An 18,982-nucleotide genomic window follows, 5' to 3' on the forward strand; every position below is an offset into this window, starting at 1 on the left:
TAGTTTGGTGTGCAGTGTTGTATCTCTACCGAGTCATGGTTTAAGAATTCAACACTGGAGTTAGAAGGTACCTGCAAAGACGATACCCATTGTCTCCCAGTAACCAGCCACCAGCAAACACATCACCCCTTGCCATCTGACACACTCCAGAGTTTGACAAGATATAATCATCATGTGTACTCCCAGGCCGCTTTGCTACAATATCTGTATAAAGTCCCTGATGGTTGCATATCACCTGGACATTTAGCACAGATAACAACAACAACATTTATTTATATAGCACATTTTCATACAAATAATGTAGCTCAAAGTGCTTTGCATGATGAAGAAATATAAAAAAGATAAAATAAATAAGAATTAAAATAAGGGAACACTAATTAACATAGAATAAATGTAAGGTCCGATGGCCAGGGAGGACAGAAAAAACTCCAGACAGCTGGAGAAAAAAATAAAATCTGCAAAGTTTCCAGGCTACGAAACCGCCCAGCTCCCTTTAGGCATTCTACCTAATATAAATGACCTCAATCAGTCTATTCTGTCAGTGTATTCAGGGTTCTCATGGAAGAACTTGATGATGACAGTCATGTGGACTTCTGGCTTTAATCCATCAATGTAGGGACATCTCGGTGCTTTGATTAGGTGGTGGTGGCGCAGATCGCCAACACAGAAAACCGGAAAAAGAACAGATAACCCTTTCCAGCAGATATAGATGGGATTCAAGAGACAGGGAGTGTGAATAGGGAAGAGCTTTGGGGAAGCTCATGTATCCACTGCACCTACAATGCCAGGTATCCCTGCAATGACATGGAAACCGATCTTCGTGTCACACAAAGCAATGTAGCTGTGTGCATGGCACAGCAGTAACCTAGTCACTGTATGCTCTCATTTGGACACAGCATCCTTGCTGAGGCCATATGGATCACTGACAGTTTGCAGGAATCCACCAGTGATGTAGGAACAGAGAGCTGTCAGAAGCTGCACAGTGGAACTTGGGACACAATTCTGGTATGTTCATCTTTCCAATTCGTCCTACACCAGACCAAGGAGTGTCATAATTTCACCTCTGGGCAGTGTGTATTTTCCTATTAACTTATTTAATTATTACTAAGATTGTTCAAGGGTTCATGTCTGCCCACAAAACAGCATTTAAACCAGTGGATTCTTGGGCAGTGCTGCCTCAAATGGTGTCTCCGGTTGGGTCACACAGTTCTTTGGATGGCTGCAATTGCAGCTGCCTGTACTAAGGGGAGATTCACCTTTCAGCTTTAAACTTTTAATGACTGATGACTTGTCGAGTTTGATTGGTTAATTCATTAATTTTCTGCATGTATTTAAGGTATAAATAGGCCTTTTTGTGCTATTTTATAGTTTATATTATAATTAGTTATTTATATATAACATTATATATATTAACATTATATATTATTGTTTGTAATTTTATTATTGTTATTATTATTACATTGTCTAAACATGACTATCAGTGTATTTTTGTGTTAGGACAACTTCTGTGCCATGCCAAATAAAGAATTATGTTAAAAATAACAAGTGGGTTGGATCACTCATTAATGAAACAATGAAATTATTTACTACTTTAGTTATGAGGGGTTTTGGGAACCACTCTTTAATGATTGATCTAAAATATGAGATAGCGATGTTCTAATCGCTATGAAGCTTTCGGGAAACACACCCTAGATCAACAGATGACGCAATTACAGCAGTCTTGCATACCAGCCTCACCCACCTTGAATTCTAGAGATATATGTGTGGATGATTTTTATTGATTATAGCTCTGTATTTAACACCATCATCCCCCCACCAGTACAGTTATCTGTGAGCCTTGAGCCTCAGCCAGCACATCTGCACACGGATTTACAGCTTTTTAACAAATTGCATTCAGACAGTGAAGCTTGAACCCCACTGCACACCTCCCTGCACAGCTTACACCTCAACCACCACAGTAAAGTTTGCAGATGACACAACAGTGGTGGGGCTGATCTCAGACAGTGACAAGGGGGTTTATCGAGAGGAGGTCTACAAAGTCTCCGTATGGTGCCTGGAGAACAATCTTGCCCTGAATACAGACAAGACCAAGGAGCTCATAATCAATTTTATTGATGAAGGATGAAGGAATGAGTCCCTCCCTATCCACATAAATGGTGCCAAAGTAGGCAGAGTGTCTAGCTTCAGACTCTTGGGGACACACATCACTGAAGAACTTACATGGCCCACCAACACCAGAGTGCTGATCAAGAAAATACAACAAAGACTTCCTGCATACATTAAGAAAATTAAATATGGAACGATTGTTGGTGTTTTTATATAATTGCTCTAATGAGAGATTTCTCACTCACAATCTGATAAACTGGTATGTAAATTGGTCTGTTGCAGACAAGGCAGCCCTGCAGAAGATCATAAGGCAAGCAGAAAAGTCCATTGGTACTCAGCTAACTCACTTGCAGGATATTTATAACATTATAATGTCCTGCATGTCCTAATAAAGTCCTGTCCTTTCACAGGAATAGCACTATTTTCCATCCTGCTTTGAATTTCATTCATCCCTGAAAACAGCAGTTGACACACTGAAGCAAATTTACAAACTTACTTTCAAGAGGCTTTTCTTAATACCATTGGACTAATGAACAATAACTTCCAAATTTTCATGGTGTAACTCAAGTTAGACATCAAATAAACATTATACAGAGAATGGACTTCAATGCCCACACTAGGGAGATGGTACCACTGTTTCATTGAATTTCATTGTGTTTTTAAAAAAACAATGTCAATGTTGATCATGGCATTCTAATAATACAAAAAGCTGACATCTTGGGTATTAACCTATATATTTTCTTTTGTAAACATTGGTTATATATATGAATGTGTAAATTTAAAAACAATTTAACTTGCCATTACATTTATGACATAATTTTGCAATTATTAACCATATACAGGTATGTGTTGCACACATACACAGAAATTGTAATGGATTCACCTTCCTCAGTTGTTCCTCTGCCATTTTGTCACAGTCCTTCCTCATCTTACTGTCAGATGTGGGACAATGTTGCTCCCATAATAGGCCATAAGGAAATGCTGTTCACATTGCATAGAAAAATCAAGCAGACATATAAAAAGTTAATTGAGATTCTCCACCAAAATGATTTTATGATAGCAAATTTAAACTGGAAGGAACAAACTAAGTGGTTTAATGAAAGGATATATAAAACCTATCCCTTCATTAATTTTTTCTGAACCCACTTACTTCATTATAAGGTGCCAAGAAGCTTAAGCTTAATCAGGCAGCTCTGGGCAAAGAACCGACCCTGGTTCACACTCACTCATTATAGAATAATTAACACAAAAAGCTAAGATTTCACATATGGGAAATAACAAGAGTACAAACAAAGAGAAGTGCAAATTCGATCATAGATTGTTTTAAGCACTAATACAATCCACTTCAAACAAGAAAGAGAAAAATCAGGGAAAATAATTAAATATGTAAATATCAAAATTAAGCACTAAGTTAAAATCTTGTGTAAAAATTTTTTGGAACACATTATACTAGAAATATGGGAAAAGAAGTGAACAGATCATATTGTAAGTCAGTTACAAAACCAGATAAAAAAACAGCAATGAATAATAGAAAAATACCATCCAATATGGGGTATTGTAAAGGATTACAGACTCTGTTTGACATAAATAGTAATGCCTGTTGTTTAACATTAGAATCCCTGAAGCTATGAAAAAAACTTGTAATCCCAGGCCACAAATTCCTTCAAACCTCTCCTCATCAGCATCTTTTGCTTTGCAAATGTGTCAGTCAGCACAAGATACCCCCAAACCCCGAACCCAACATCCACCAAAAATCACCCCTAACCCCCCGCTAAAGCTCAAGTGTGTTTACTGTGATGTAAGGTGCCTGGAGTTGTATAGGGTAAATAATATGTCATTATTTGGAACACATACATTTCATGTGTGTTCCGTGTCTACAACAATCTGTGCAAATGTAGAATGTCAGGAAATGCAAGAAATGTTGAACACATACCTAGAGCAGAAAACTTATTCCATGTTATACTAATAATGATGTGAAGTGTATAATGTATGAAGACTTATTCCAATTATCAAATAAACATGTACGCTTTTACTCAAGAATATAACCAAAGACAAAAAAATCGTTCAATTTACATGTTGCTATCTATGAGTTAAAAGCCCAAGCTTAAATGTCAATCGACAGAAAATTGGTATGCATTCCTGGATGGTTCAGAGGTAAGAGCTGCTGCCTAATAACCAAAAGCTTGCAGGTTCAAGACAGGAGACTATGTGTTTTTAGTAGTGAGCTGCTGTTATTATTATTACTATAATATAATAGAAACATTCATTTGATTTGAGTCTGTAACACCTGGTGTAAATTATGGCTACTTGTAAAAGTTAGTGCTTTTTTTATTTTTCAGTTTTATTCTGTCAGTGACGTTCTCATGCAGATGGCATTTATCTCCATTCTTTTCAGAAGTGCAGCAATGACCACAGTTAGTGTTGTGATTGAAGCCTACTCAGAACTATTTGTTGTACTGGTGAAAAGAATGGAGATAAACGCTATCAGCCCAGAGAGGAAGAGGCAAGTTCATTGTACCACGTGAACATCACTGAGAGAATAAATTCAATAATAAAAAAAGCGATAACTTTTAACCAAAATTTACACCATGTGTTACAGACTCAAATCAAAGGTATGTTTTTATTATATTATAGTAATAACAATAGCAACTCACTACTCAAAATGTTGAGTCCCAGTCTTGAACCCACAACCTTTTGGTTATTAGGCAGCAGCTCTTACCTCTGCACCATTCCAGGAATACCTATCAACTTGCTGTTGATTGACATTTGAGCTTGGGCTTTTACCTCATTGGCAGCAACATGAAATTTGATTTTTTTTGGTTATATTCTTGAATAAAAGCACATATGTTGATATTTAGACTAAAGTCTTCACACATTATACACTTCACTTCATTATTAGTATAACAAAGGTTTCTGCTTTAGGTATGTGTTCAGCATTTCTTGCATTTCTCGCATTTACTGTCATCCTACATTTACATAGATCGTTGTAGACACAGAACACACATGGAATGTATGTGTTCCCAATAACTATATATAATTTACCCTATACAACTCCAGGCACCTCACACCACAAGGAACACACTTGAGCTCTGGGGTAGGGGGGGTAATGGGAGGGGGGTGGAATATCAGGCTGCTTGCTGCTTGTGCTGATCAACACATTTGCAAAACAAAAGACACTAATGAAGAGGTGAGAAGGAATTGAAAGTGGCCTGGGATTACAATTTTTTTCATAGGTTTTAGGGATTCTAGTGTTAAGGAAAATACAAAGTGTGTACAATAAGTTAGAGATATGAAAGATTGAAAGTAATGTGATAAATATAAACAGGAAACAACAGTTCCAACAAACAGTTCCTCAAAGAGAAGCATGTGGACTTTGGATACAAACTAAACAACAACAAGAGAATAGCAGAACAGAATTTATCCTTGCATTTCATTACATTTTGGAATTAAAATAGTTGGAGCTAATGTACAATGGACAGCTTACTGCTCCCTTTAGAAGTTTAACAACTATTATGAAGAGGGTTCCTTATTATGTATGAAGATGAGCATATGTTTTATCTGCTGTAAGAAGAGTGCTCTTGTGTGTACATGTAGTGGAAAACTGATGAAGTATAGGATAGGGAGATACACTTGTGAAACTAAATAAACACAGAAAATGGGATAGATTATATTTTATAATGTGAAAAAGAACTTACACATTTGTTCAGAGGTGCAACTGAGACAGGAAATAATCAAATTATTAGAATATCAGAGCATTTTCTATGTAACTAGGACAAATATTTCCTTTTTATCTTCCGGTAAATTTACCATAAATTTCATAAGAAGAGGAAATAGTTCATGAGATAAAAGATCATGCACAATTCAAAAATGTTTATTTTATTCTGCAGGGAAACACATACCTATTAGGTCGAAATGTACAATGACTTTACTGGAATCTGGAGTAATTTCCTTTGGACTTTTCAGCCAGTGACAAGTAATTATTTTCTCTAATACTTTCCATCCAATTTGGATCAAGCTCAGTTGTAGATGGGAAATAACAAACTTAATAACCTGGTTATTAGCTTGCTGATTGCATCCGTGGGAAATAAAGTCAACACCAATGCTCATACTCCAGTCTGGTTTGTGGAACCCTGGAAATTCAAGATGCAAAACAATAATAATAAGACCAACTAGTACTGGAGCAAAATCCTCAAAGATGGTGGAAAGCCAGAATGCACAATATGTGGTCAGTTTCAGGAAATCATTGACCATATCGTGACAGGATGTCCTGAGCTGGTCAAAACTGAATACCTTCATAGACAAAATAAGGCTGCCACATACCTGCACTGGAACATTTGAAAAAAAAAATGCAACATAAACACAAAAGAAAAATGGTATGAGCATGAGCCCAAAACAGTAACAGAAAAAGATAACATCACAATCCTGTGGGATATGCCAATACAGATAGATCATGAGATAAAGGCTAACAGACCAGACATTGTCATTAAGAATAAAAAAGAAGAAAGCTGCCTACTTATTGATATGTCCATCCTGACTGAAAGAAACATCTCAGTAAAAGTAACCAAAAACTGTCAAATTATAAACACAATTTAAATTAAACAAATGTGGGGAATGAAAGCCACAAAAATGCCAGTACTGATAGAATCCCTTGGAGTTATAAAGAAATGAATGGAGAAATATACCCAACAGATCCCTGATAAGCATCAAAATACAAGAATTAATGAAGATCACACTTCTTGGAACATATCCTAAGAAAGGCTCTATCCATTAAATAGACTACTACCTCATTCTAACCCTAGGCCCAAGGAATGGAACCGGTTATTATGTTGTATTGGCATGAACTCAAATGGACTAATAATATTAATAATTAATAATAATGTAACTAAATTTGATCAAAATCAGTAAAATACTCTACTACTTTGTACCACACTACTCGGTAATTTATTCTTTTTGCTTACTGTACTCATTTCCCTTTATAATTTTAAACAATTCAGTCATGCTAGCTCTTAATGTCCATTTGCTGAAGAGGTTCAACCTTTCCTTATAGTGTTTATCTCTGAATCACCCTAGTTACTCTTCTCTATACCTAACATCCTATTGGCCTTCTTAATATATTTTGTATGCTGGATGAGGACAGTGACAAGGTCCTTTTAATAAGGTGTACTTTCAAGTTTCAGTCCTCTCATTATTTATCTTACATATCTTACAGTTTTACTTCCAATGTGTAGTACTTTGCATTTATTCACATTAGATTGTATCTGTCAACATATCTGGCTAAGTAGTTTTTTTATGATTTTACACCATTTGCTGTTCTTTCTAGTTTAGTCTTATCTGAAAACTTTACAAGCATGTTATTTATATTCTTAACAAGATCATTCATGTATATTACAAATAGAATTAGTGTCAGCTATAATCCTTGAGGAACACCAATTTTAGCATCACATAATTCCCTCTTTCTGGTGCCCTGTCCAGGCGTTTTTCCGGCCTTGTTCCCTGTGATTGCTAGAGTAGGTTCCTGCTGCCCACTGACCCTGTCCTGAATAACCAGGTTAGGAAAATAGCTGCATGGTTAATTCCTCTTACAATAACTCTTTGATCCCAGTGTTTAATCCATATTTCCTACCTGTCTACTGTCACATTGCACCCTAGCTGTCCACTTCTTTCTGTTTGATCCCCACCCTCTTTCTTGACATCTTCTGAAAAGCTTTCACCAAATGAATAATATAATATGCACCGCTCTGATCATAATCATTTATTGCCCTCAATCCAGGTGGTCTGGTGTGTGGTGGGTGTAGCAATGCGCTCTAACGCCATGCTCCCAACCCCCACTTCCTTATGAATTCCATCATATTAGAGATGCATGATCTCTTCCTTTTTAACCAATGCAATTTATGCACTGCAGAGCTCACTTTAATTTCTTATCACTCCTAAATTTCAGAATCGATCTTGCCCTATAGTGTATGCAAAACACTTTTAAAGCTGCTCCAGTACTCCTCAAAAGCTTGTCCCAGTTTATCCTTTTAGATTTTGCCACATGTGCTCCAAATTTGTCCAACGTAAATTAGTTAAATTTAGATAACAGTTTCCATTTTTCCCAAAATACCATGAAATGCATTAGATTATAGCCATTAGATCTTACTGGTTAAATCATCTCTGCTCCCAGACTTTTATCCTGATTATTACAAGATACTAAATCAAGATAGTCTTCTCCATTTGTTGGTATTTTAGTGTTACAAAACGGTAATTGATGATGCCTAAAAACTCTTCTTATGTTCCACCATTTGCAAGGTTTTCCCAATTAATGATTTAGGAAACTGAAGTCCCACTGACTATATATCCTCCTCTAAACTTGCTTTTATTTTTAAAGTATTTTTAAAAAATGAGATTGTAATTAATATTCTGGTTTTCGAAAATAAAATAAATGAATAAATTTTAAAAAACACATTTCAAACTGTTGTTTGTATGGGTGAAGTGTATAACATACTCTGTATCTCAGGCCTATATCCTTAATGCTTTCTACTTAAATCCATACATCCATATAACCTGTTTTCGTGTGTTTGGGGCTCAGAACATGATGATATAGTAAAGATGGGTTGAGAGACAGTGCATGTTCTAACTTGTTGTCCTTTTCCACCTTTAGACTGGAGGAGTTGTCCTATTAGGTGCACTTGCAACACTTCCAAAAGCTTCTAGAAGCCCTGCCTCTCCTGAAACCAGATACATATCAGCTAGAAGTAGTCATTCAGATTCAGACCTGTGACTTTTGCAGCCATATCAGCATGCAGAAACGCAAATGGCAAGAGCCTGAAAATGTAGCCACAATTGGTTAAACTATTATTTTTTGTTTTTCTTTGTTCAATACTTATTAGCTTTATGGCTAATAAATAGGTCTCTTTAGAAGACCCCAACACTTTACAGTATCTTATCCCATTTTCTCCGACATAATCTTTCATTAAAAATTCTTAACCACTTATATTATACTCAACCACATTTCTCTGATTTAGTTAGGTTTTTGTCATTGATACAACATCATAATTATATGCTACATCGAACTCCAATTCATTTATGTATTCTCAAAACTCCCAGCATTAAAGCAAAAAATTTCAAATACTTTTGGCTTTTTAGCTGTGTTGTAGACAATTCAAAGTTATCTTTTATTTATGTATTTTTGCTCCTATCCATTTTTATGTGAAATTATAACCCTGGCCTATCCTAAACTCTAAAACTCTGGTAGTTGGAGTGGTGGCTCTGATCTGCACTGGCGGTTGGAAGGTTGCTGGTTTGAATCCCATAAATGCCAGGAGTGATTGCCTTCAAGCAAGGCCCTTAATATGCAATTGCTCCTTTCGGGTATGACGTTAACCTGCATCCAGCCTGGCAAACAGGTCCTCCAACTTTCAAGGTAAAATTTGGGGGTCGATGGCACTCCAACTACTGTGAAAAAACCTCACACTGTCCCATTCCATTCGAACTAGTGTGTTGTGGAGGTGTCACACATTGCACAGCTGCACTCAGGTCCTAATTGGAGCCTGAGGTGGTTTGTGGTATGGTGGATACGGCAACGCACTGTTATCAGTGCATGCTCCCGATTTCACTCTCTCTCTCTCTTAAAATCTCAGCCCTCCATTCTTTATTATAAATAAGCCTTTACTAACCTACTCATCCGCATATACCTCTGTTGTACATCAAGATCTGGGCCATGTGTTAAGCCTTCTGATCTCCTCAGTCATATCTAGATTGATGTGCGAGACAGAGCATTTTTGTCCTTGGCTTTGTGTACTGCCACAGAAAAAAAGAGAAAAAAATCCTCTTCATTTTAGAGTTTTGCAAAAATTATTTATATTCTTCAGTTAGATAGATTTAAAGGGATTCTGCCAGGTACATGTCCGCAAAGTCGCCAACAGGAAGGGATTTTTATAGTTGTAATGCAAAAGTATGGGCCTCTTTTTGAACTTTTTTTAAAAAGTGTTATACATAGAATATCCATTAGATGGCAGCAAAGAACCACTAATATTTAAGTAAGGTTTAGCACAGTCAAAAAGGCAGTAGTGGAAAGAAGTCAAGCAGTGCACATCTGCAGTAGAAAATTCCTTTGTTTGTTTTTTCTAAAAGTTGTTCTTGGATGTTTTTTCTTCTTTCGGCTGCTCCCGTTAGGGGTCACCAAAACAGATCATCATCTTCCATATCTTTCTATACTCTGCATCTTGTTCTGTTACACCCATCACCTGCATGTCCTCTTTCACCCTATACATAAACCTTCTCTTAGGCCTTCCTCTTTTCCTCTTCCCTGGCAGCTCTATCCTTAGCATCCTTCTCCCAATATACTCAGCATCTCTCCTCTGCACATATCCAAACCAACGCAATCTTGCCTCTCTGACTTTGTCCCTTAGCCGTCCAACTTGAGCTGACTCTCTAATGTACTCATTTCAATTCCTATTCATCCTTGTCACTCTCAATGCAAATCTTAGCATTTTTAACTCTGCTACCTCCAGCTCTGTCTTCTGCTTTCTGGTCTCCAACCCATATAACATAGCTGGTCTCACTACCGTCCTGTAGACCTTTCCTTTCACTCTTGATTATATCCGTCTGTCACAAATAACTCTTGACACTCTTCTCCACCCATTCCACCCTTCCTGCACTCTCTTTTTCACCTCTCTTCCACAATCCCCTTTACTCTGTACTGTTGATCCCAAGTATTTAAACTCATCCACTTTCGCCAACTCTACTCCCTGCATCCTCAACATTCCACTGACCTCCCTCACATTTACACACATGTATTCTGTCTGGTTCCTACTGACCTTCATTCCTCTCCACTCTAGAGCATATCTTCACCTCTCCAGGGTCTCCTCAACCTGCTCCCTATTAAGATCACAATGTCATCAGCAAACATCATAGTCCACGGGGACTCCTGTCTAATCTCGTCTGTCAACCTGTCCATCACCATTGCAAATAAGAAAGGGCTCAGAGCAGATCCTTGATGTAATCCCACCTCCACCTTGAATGCATCCGTCAATCCTGCCACAGACCTCACCACTGTCACACTTCCCTCAAACATATCCTGTATGTCTCTGCCACTTTGACTTCTCATAGAGTACCACAACTCCTCTTGAGGCTCCCTGACATATGCTTTCTCCAGGTCCACAAAGACGCAATGCATCTCCTTCTGGCCTTCTCTATACTTTTCCATCAACACTCTCTGAGCAAACATTGCATCTGTGGTGCTCTTTCTGAAAGGTGTTCTTGGATTATTTTTTAAATTACTATTGTGTATGTGATAGGATGCCATATTGTTAATATTATTTTTGTGACATGGTATTTTCTTAGCAATATTGTTAACATTCTTTTAAAATGGTTTAATTTAATCAATTATTTTTATAACCATTTATTGAATGTATGTAATTAATCTAATTTCATGGTTTTAACAGTCAACTGTATTATTTTCTTATTTTTGTATCTTTATAGAAAGTAACTGTTGCACTAGAAAATGGGAAAAATGAAGTTGATAAATATGTATGCAAACCAATTAAATTTGTTTTATTAAAGTAGTTTCCTTCCTAATAAAGGCTGTTGAATGTGGTAATGCCTACATAATGATTCACTAAGTGACATCTTCAAGTGCAAATATGCTCAAGGGAGGTATTTAATACAAAAAGACAACTAAATTAATACAGCATAAATAGGTCTTTGTCCTGTAAGATGGAATTAATTCTTTATAAAATAAGAATTGCTTGAAGTATGTAATACCAGAGATTTGGCCCTGTCATTATATATACTGTATTTTCACAAGCAATTAATGAAAATACTAAACTTGGGAAGTTACTTTCAGACTTAAAATAGAAAGATGCTCTTTTGTAGATGGAAATTTTCAACATTCTGGAATATTTTAATGGTGTCTATTAAAGCATGGCTTATTTTCCAATCAGTTATAACTAAAATGTGTTCTAATTGCCAGTACATTGAGTTTTTAGTGATGGTGTATAGTCATATAAATAAATGTTACAGGTATTTTCCTTGTTTAATGTAATCTGTTCACTACATCACATTCAAATAAGTATAACAACTTCAGGGGTAATACTGTACAGCAAGTCAGAGAGTACTTTTGTTGAAAATATTGTTTTTGATTTGGATAATGCAGAGAATGCAGAATCCAAGCATCCATATATATATATGTTAACAAATAGTAAGACTATGAAACACATCTTTAAAACTCCTGATCATATTGTATCATAGTTGTATAATACAAAATACATTACAATGTATGTGATGTATGCAGCTGTCTCTGGCAGCTAACTCGGGAATGAATTACTGCTTGGATGACTTGTCGCCATCTCTACAGCACAGCTTAAAGAGAAACTGACACTAGATAAAAACTGTCAATGTTAACGCATTTGCTCTTGTAATATGCCTATGATTTTTACTGTTTTATCCCTTCTCACATTTTCAAAAATGTTTAATTCAATTTAAGGTGTGGGTTGAGGGGGCATCCAGAAACCAACAAGGAGTCAGAAAATTTTAATTGAAATGATAGTTCTTGGTAACACATGTCAAGCATTGCACCAACCAACATCATTATAACTGACCAACATTGTTATTATGACATTCACAGAGAACACCTAACACCAGAGAACTGTTAAGACTCTGTAGCTCAAAGGGCCTGAATGTAGCTAACGTACATACTGTATGTAATGGTCATTAAACTACAAAAAATGAATCTGGTTTGGTTAACATCCTACAGCTAATGTGCTGTAAACCACAAAACTCCACCCAATGGCACTGATATTACGACAGTTGCCTAAATCATTACATCTTCCCCCTTTAATTCAAACAACAAATAGTAGAATCCATTACTTATTTACTCATAGATCCAGCCTTTCTGGTGACTTCCTAGGATGCTGCTTGCTCTGTCTCAGCCTATGTAACGCTTTCCGGTGGTGTACTATGCTGTATAGGGCTGTTGTTTTTATCCAAGGGCCCATCACAATCTTGCCCATGAGCATTAACTAAGCTGAAGCATCTCTTCTGTCTTCAGAAGACTCCTTCGATTTTCTTCTGAAGACATCACCTTCCTCAATCAGAACTTTGTAGGGTCACTAATTGCTCAAGCAGTGCAGCTTCTGGACCACATAATTCTTGCACAGTGGCTCCAGGTGTGTAGCTGTCCAATCAAACAGGACCTTTTGTCTTAAAGACTTACTATGTGACCAATGGATGTATTTTCCTTTGTAACAGCAGAATCATGTCTGGGAAGTATTGTACAAATATTGTGCGCTATGAAGAGTTCTGCTGGAGATATCCCACACTCAAGTGGAGCTGATCTATAAACTAACATTGCAAGATAAGGCTCTATATTACTGTGTACTGCTTTTTTCAGCAATCTTTTAATAATCTAAACAGTGTTTTCATCCACTCCATTTGACTGGGGATAAAGAGGGCTACAGGTTATATGGCAAAACATATAACACAGTGCAAACTGTTTAAATTACAGGCTACTAAATTGAGGCCCATTGTCTGACACCACTATCTGCAGAATAGTATTTCTGGCAAATGAGGGTTTCATATATATGATGAAGGTGCTGGCTAATGTATTGGACAGGAGAAGGGTTTCTGGGCAATTAGAAAAGTAATCATTGATGAGAAGATAGCCTTTAAACAGAATTGTTCCAACCTTATCCCAAGGCCCTGCTGGTTGCTCATGTATCATCATCGGCTCCTTTAGCTGTTTATAGTAATATTCCAAACACGTACTATACTTACTTATCAACAGATCAATATTGGCATTCATGTTGGGCCAGTAGAGAGCAGTTCTTGCTTGCCTTTTGGAGTTTTCAGCACCCAAATGCCCCAAATGTATTTTCGCAAGCATTTCACTCCTCATGGAGGTAGGTATTACAGTCCTTTCCCCTCGAAGAAGTACAACATCCACAACTAACAGCTACCTAGTATAGGATAATACTGTTTGTACTTTCTTCGAGCCATGGTGCAAATTCTCAATGACCTTTGATAGGACCTGATCCTTAGATGTCTACATAGCTATTTTCACTAGCTAGTTTTTGAGAAGATGGCAGAACATCATATAACATGTCTACATGGAGTGAAATACCTTTTTCCAATTTACTCTGAGTTTCAGCTGTTGGCAGTGCAGCCCGAGAATGAGCATCTGCTGGAACCATGTGCATTCCAGGAACATAAATGAGCTCAAAATCATATCTTTGCAGCCTCATTATGAACCTCTGTATATGTGGTGACATATCAAATAATTTGTTTTTTCACAATGGCTTATGATCATTCTCCAAAATCACACCTGACGGTCCATAGATATAATTATGAAATTTCTCACTCCCAAAAGCTAAACAAAGGTACTACTTCTCTATATGGCCATACCGACATTCAGTTGATGTGATTGAATGGGAGTACCAGATTACCCCATACTCCTGAAGGAGCACAGCGCCTAAGCAATTATGCAAATAAAAATAGAAATCTTTGTTGTTTTTCAGGACAGTAAAGTGTTAATAATGGTTCCTCAGCTATAATAGTAATTCTTCCCATTCTTTTTCATGTTCATGATTCTACACGAACGAACTCTGCCTGCTGCTAAAGTAGACCTCTTGAATGCGTGATGTTTACGGACATGTTTGGTGCAAATTTTCCCAGATAATTGAACATACCAAGGGCACTCTGTATTCTCTTTTTATCAATGGGTCCATCCATTTCTGATATAACATGAACATTGTCTCTGTCTGGCTGAAGTCCATTAGCACATTCAACTTGCAAGTGCCATGCATCTGAATATCCCGTCCATTATTGGCTTTCAGAGCCACTGATTTATGTATAATTTTCAGTTTGTCCTTAGGACTATTTACATCACTAACACTTATAAGATTTGCTTTGGCTCCAGTGTCCAGTTTAAGAGTTATGACAGTTCCATTGATATTGAGAGGTGCCTTCCATATATCCTTATGAATTGTCCAAACTTCCTTTGCTGAGTTACATTTACAAATCTGTGACATTATGAACCATTCCTATGAAAAATGATTAATCTTTATCCATATCAACTTCACTCACTGGTTTTGATTTTTCTGTTGAGCAGTTAAAAACACTTTACATTCAAATGCATCAATCTTCGCCTTCACTGAATGTACTTGCACACCATCTGACAGCACTGAAGCAGTCTCTTGGCTAGCTGCATTAAGAGCTCCAGATTCACTTTAGAATGCAATACTGAGATCTCACTAGTATGACATATCTTGATTGCAGTTTATAAGGTAAGCTCACTATCACTTTCTTAATAGTTACTGTATGCCAAAAACAATCTGGTCATGTGTCATTTTTAAACATTTGAAATTACACATTTGTTACTTTAGTTCAAGGTCCGTTAAAAAACTATCAATGGTTTCACCTTCCTTCTGAATTCTGGAACCAAAAAGGTACCTCTCATATACTTCATTCTTCCACAGAGAGTAGTCTTCATCAAACTTTTACTACTAGTTCCAGATCCTCCTGATTAGCTCTCTCGGCAAAAGTAAATGTATTATATTAAGTATACTTCAATTGTATGCGGGCCTGCTACTGTTTACAAAAGTGTTACTTTATGTGCTCCTGGCTGGTCTGTTGCTCCAATACCAGTGAGATACAGCAAAAAGCATTGCTTAAAACCAGTTTTCATTAACATTTCCGTCAAGTTGTAGAGCAGGATGTTTAACAGCATCCATGCTTATAAACAGAGAAACCCAGTTCCTGGTACCATGTAATAGATATTAAACTACACAAAATTACTCCAGTTTGGTTAGCATGCCTGTCTTTATCTCTGTTCTATGGCTAATGTGCTGTAAACCCCAGAACTCCACCCACTGGCACTGATATTATGACAGTTGCCTATATTATTACACTGAGGAAAATTCAGAAAGAGTACAAACAACTATTAATGTTGAAAAGGTTGCATGCCATTTATTGATTCATAACACATTTAGAAATACACATATATGTCAGATGGAGCTGAATGATCCATCTCAGTACTTTTTGGATTGCTTATCAAGATATATTATTTTGACTTGTCCAATGCATAATACTTTGCCTTTAGCTATATTAAATTTTACCATCACAAATTTGACCAAGTTTGTATTATGTTTAGGTCTGTTTTTTAATGATTTAACACCACCTGCTGTTCCTTGTAGTTTAAGCTTATATATATTAAATGATTGTCTCCAGGAAAACCTACATTCTAAAATCTGAAAGTTGATGAGCTGCACCAGCTTTGTTTTTGTTGTTTTGTTTGTATTTCTATGACTGTTTTTTTTTCTCTGTATTAATTTTGAAGCAACAGCTTTTATCTGTTATGTTATTATTTAAAGTATGATTGAGCAGCATGTAATTGTAATGTACAGGTTTTTGAAAATAAAATATACAAAAAAATAAACAAAACACATGTTGAAACTTGTTTTTATGAGGCCAAGTCTATAACATACTCCCAATCTCAAGCCTTTATACCTGATGCTCTCTACTTGGATCCATACATTGTCACTAAGATGTGACTCATCACCTATATGAACCAGAAATTTATTCAGTTTCTCTCTTAAATTGAGACTCTCATGCTTTATTGTTTTGGCTTCTTGTCACAAATGAGTGCTGAGGCAGTGAGCTGGGGGCTCCAAGCATGATGATGTAGCAACTACAGGTTGTGAGAGAGCACATGTGGTAATTGTTCTTCTTCTTCCAGCTTGAGAGTGGAGGAGTCATTCTATAAGGTGAATTGAATAAACCTCTGATGGTCACTGGAAAATCTCACCACATCTGGTGGAAGATCCATATAAACAATGATGGCCTTAAGTTAGTGTACAGATACGGACCTGTGACTTTAGAGCCATGTCAGCCCATACAAACACTGTGGTAAATGCAGCCACAAGCTGGTAAACTGTTACTTTTTCATTCTTGTTGTATTAATGTAAAATTATAACCCTGGCCCATTCTAAACTCCTGGCCCTCCATTCCCAAGTCTAAATAATTATCTACTAACCTACTCATACTTATATACCATTATTGTACACCTCGATTTGAGCCATTTTAGGTATTTTCTCCATTTTAACTTTTTTCATTTTTGTTTCTTTAACAAACAAAACATTATATTAAATTAGGGACAGAAATGTATGCATAGTACATAGGACCACTGTATATGGTGAGGTGTTTTTTTCTCTATCATTTGCATCTCATTGTTAACTGACAGTTGGTTAGGAGATAATAAAGCAGTAAAAATCTGTGAATGCAGCTGTTTAAAAAGAAAACAATGGCTGTAAATATTAACAGATAACTTAAATGATGCACAAAAAAATTACATGAGCCATAACTTACTCAGCAGCAGTGATTATCTTCTATTTAAAGATATGTTATGAAACAAAAACCTGCCTCAATTTCAAAATCCCCAAAATGAGAAAAGGATTCATGTAACTTGTACTTCTATATGCCTAATGATATACAGTACTACTTATTTTTAAACTAAAGCTTTTTTAAAAAAAGTTTACTTCATTTTTGAGCTGTGTTGAGAGTTCTCTGTTTTACTGAAATGCTTAAAATGAAGAATATAAGAACTATTGTGGGTAAGGTAACTCTGAAAGAAATGTAGGAGTTTACACTGATCCAACATTTTTATTCACCAAAATAAAAACTAATAAGCTAGCTGCATATTAGACTATAGATTCAAATTTGCATTTCTGTTAAGCAAGCAGAAAAGCATTTCTTAGCAGCATTTGAAGCAATCCAGAAAAAAAAAACAACCAAGTTCAACATAAACTAAAAGACCTGTCTATCTTTAGCTGGCTAAAAGGGTACAAGGCATTTCACTGTGAACACAGAAAGCTTCATGGGGGCTAAAATTCAGTCTAAATTATTAAAAGCTTTGATAAAACTGATCCAGCAGAAATCTTTCACTCTAGGCCTTTTTCACATAATTATCTACTGCTGTTAATATTAAGGAGAAGGGAATATTAACATAGAAACTAGGAAATATTTCATCAGACAGTGAAATTGTTATGAGATTCTGGATCAAAGTGCTAATAAATGTAGGTGAAGCATGAAAAATGGATGAATTAGATATATGAACAAGGTGATATAGAAACAATTTAACTATTAGCCAAGCAAGTTAGCTCAATGGAATAAATGGTAAAATTTCTTATTTTGTTAAATGAAAACTAAACCTGTAATTTTAAATCACTGAAAAAAACATATAATTAGTAATGATATGATCATGTCTTAACATTGTGCTCCTTTTTGTTGCAGGAGAGATATTTACTTCAAAACAATATACACGATTATGACATAAATAGCTCAGTACTCACCATAAAGAAGAAAGCTGTACTTCTTTATATACTCAGTTCCTTCCTGCCTATACATGGTGCTACAGTGATACTCTCCACTATTCTCTGCATGGAAGCTGTGAAAAACCAGCCTCCCATTTTGCAGCACACTCATTGAGTCTGAAACTAAGAAGACATAGAGTTACCCAAAACTGATAAAAAGAAGAAAAATAGTAAAAAAAAAAAAAAAACTCAATGGGACAAACCTGTTACTTCTGCTCCACTTGCTGTAGTCCATTTGTAAATGGCTTTTTCCAAGGGTATGAATTTTAAGTCCTCGGATCTACAGACCAATGTTTGGCCCTTGGAGTTGATGTTTATATAGACAGTAACTACTAATAAAATTAAAACATATTTCATATGTGGGTAACAGTAGGAGCAGTACAGAGAAGAATAATGGAAATAATTTTGTACAAGTCGTAAGCAACAGCAAATTTCACAGACTGACGTTGATGATCACCACAGTCTACATCACAGAGTAACTGAAATATGTCCAACTTTAAATCATTCTGTACACTTTACTTTGTATTATA

The 18,982-nt window shown here is 36.2% G+C and overlaps 1 protein-coding gene across 1 annotated transcript; it reads right to left on the minus strand.

The window, feature by feature from the left end:
- Positions 1–1,996: 1,996 nt before the first annotated feature.
- Positions 1,997–18,564, minus strand: LOC120526632 (zona pellucida-binding protein 2-like). Its single transcript, XM_039749794.1, has 4 exons — positions 18,432–18,564; positions 6,006–6,236; positions 2,990–3,087; positions 1,997–2,242 (listed from the first exon to the last, which is right to left on the minus strand). The coding sequence occupies exons 1-4, from the start codon at positions 18,562–18,564 to the stop codon at positions 1,997–1,999; spliced, it is 708 nt and encodes a 235-aa protein (XP_039605728.1).
- Positions 18,565–18,982: the final 418 nt, after the last annotated feature.

Source organism: Polypterus senegalus, chromosome 3 (assembly GCF_016835505.1).
Source record: "Polypterus senegalus isolate Bchr_013 chromosome 3, ASM1683550v1, whole genome shotgun sequence".
NCBI lineage: Eukaryota > Metazoa > Chordata > Cladistia > Polypteriformes > Polypteridae > Polypterus > Polypterus senegalus.

Bases quoted from the DNA above. Each gene is read 5' to 3' on its own strand.
- LOC120526632 (XM_039749794.1), bottom strand. From the start codon at position 18,564: ATGAGTGTGCTGCAAAATGGGAGGCTGGTTTTTCACAGCTTCCATGCA. The intron at 6,237-18,431 runs GTGAGTACTGAG...TTGAATTTCCAG, and splicing joins GTACAGCTTTCTTCTTTATG to GGTTCCACAAACCAGACTGG. The intron at 2,243-2,989 runs GTGAATCCATTA...TTTCTTGATCAG, and splicing joins CAGAGGAACAACTGAGGAAG to CACTCTGGTGTTGGTGGGCC.